This window comes from Oncorhynchus mykiss, chromosome 13 (genome assembly GCF_057628025.1).
Source record: "Oncorhynchus mykiss isolate SJ-2025 chromosome 13, ASM5762802v1, whole genome shotgun sequence".
Classification (NCBI taxonomy): domain Eukaryota; kingdom Metazoa; phylum Chordata; class Actinopteri; order Salmoniformes; family Salmonidae; genus Oncorhynchus; species Oncorhynchus mykiss.
The window spans coordinates 930,001-932,500 of record NC_143034.1 but is presented as its reverse complement, the minus strand read 5'-3'; the positions used below and the strand labels follow the sequence as shown (position 1 = coordinate 932,500).

Genomic DNA, 2,500 nt, shown 5'->3' with positions numbered 1-2,500 from the left:
TCAGGGGTCTATTCTAGAACCTCTGTTATTTTATCATGCTTATATACATGTTATCATTCACTGACACACTCAAAACATCCTGATCACGGTATGTTTCAACTACAGCCTGCATCCTAATTGTGTGTTTGTGTGTTTGTGTGTTTGTGTGTGTGTTTGTGTGTTTGTGTGTGTTTGTGTGTAGACCTGCCCTACAGTGAAGAGAGTCGTTCTCTGTTCCCACTGTGGGAGGAGTTAGCCCTTCACTTCCTGGACAGAGAGGAAGTTGTCATCGCTCGCATCGACGCCTCGGCCAATGACTTCAACCTGTCGATGAGAGAACGCTACCCCGCCCTCCGCCTGTTCCCCGCGCTGCACGCAGAGAGGGTACACACATTTTACACACTATATATACACACGATATATACACACTATACACACTATATATACACATTATATATACACACTATACACACTATACACACTATATATACACATTATATATACACACTATACACACTATATATACACACGATATATACACACTATACACACTATATATACACATTATATATACACACTATACACACTATATATACACACATTATACACACTATTTATACACACTATACACACTTTATATACACACTATATATACATATTATATATACACAATATATACACACTATATATACACACTATATATACACATTATATATACACACTATACACACTATATACACACTATATATACACACTATACACATTATATATACACACTATATATACACAATATATAAACACATTATATATACATATTATATATACACACTATACACACTATATATACACACTATACACACTATATATACACACATTATACACACTATTTATACACACTATACACACTATATATACACTATATACACATTATATACACACTATATATACACACTTTACACACTATATATACACACTATATATACTATATATACACAATATACACACTATATATACACACTATATATACACACTATACACACTATATATATACACACATTATATACACACTATACACACAATATATATATATATACACACATTATACACACTATATATACACACTATATATAAACACTATATATACACACATTATACACACTATATACACAAACATTATGCACACATTATACACACTATATATACACATTATATATACACACTATATATACACACTATATATACACACTATATATACACACTATATATACACACTATATATACACACTATATATACACACTATATATACACACTATATATACACATTATATATACACACTATATATACACACTATATATACACACTATATATACACACTATATATACACACTATATATACACACTATATATACACACTATATATACACACATTATATACACACTATATATACACACTATACACACTATATATACACACATTATACACACTATATATACACACATTATACACACTATATATACACACTATATATACACACTATATATACACATTATATACACACGATATATACACACTATATATACACACTATATATACACACTATATATACACACTATATATACACACTATACACACTATATATACACACATTATACACACTATATATACACACATTATACACACTATATATACACACTATATATACACACTATATATACACATTATATACACACGATATATACACACTATATATACACACTATACACACTATATATACACACATTATACACACTATATATACACACTATATATACACATTATATATACACACTATATATACACACTATATATACACACTATATATACACACTATATATACACACACACACATTATACACACTAAATATACACACTATACACACACACACACACACACACACACACACACACACACACACACACACACATTATACACTTTATACACACACATTATACACACTATATATATATACACACACATTATACACACTATATATACACACTATATATACACACATTATACACACTATATATACACACTATATATACACACTATATATACACACTATATATACACACTATATATACACATTATACACACTATATATACACACACATTATACACACTATATATACACACTATATATACACATTATACACACTATATATACACATTATACACACTATATATACACACTATATATACACACTATATATACACACATTATACACACTATATATACACACTATATATACACACTATATATACACACTATATATACACACTATATATACACACTATATATACACACTATATATACACACATTATACACTTTATACAAACTATATATACACATTATATATACACATTATACAGTTGAAGTCTGAAGTTTACATACACCTTCGTCAAATACAAATTCCTGACATTTAATCTTAGTAAAAATTCCCCGTTTTAGGTCAGTCAGGATCATCACTTTATTT

The 2,500-nt window shown here is 28.2% G+C and overlaps 1 protein-coding gene across 2 annotated transcripts in view; it reads left to right on the top strand.

Moving 5' to 3' along the window:
• Positions 1–2,500, top strand: part of LOC118947585 (protein disulfide-isomerase) — a 50,334-nt gene that overhangs the window by 43,279 nt on the left and 4,555 nt on the right. For both annotated transcript variants that reach the window (XM_090194638.1, XM_090194639.1), the window contains exon 9: positions 182–363. In XM_090194638.1, the coding sequence (XP_090050764.1) occupies positions 182–363 (182 nt within the window). The remainder of the gene's footprint in view (positions 1–181; positions 364–2,500) is intronic.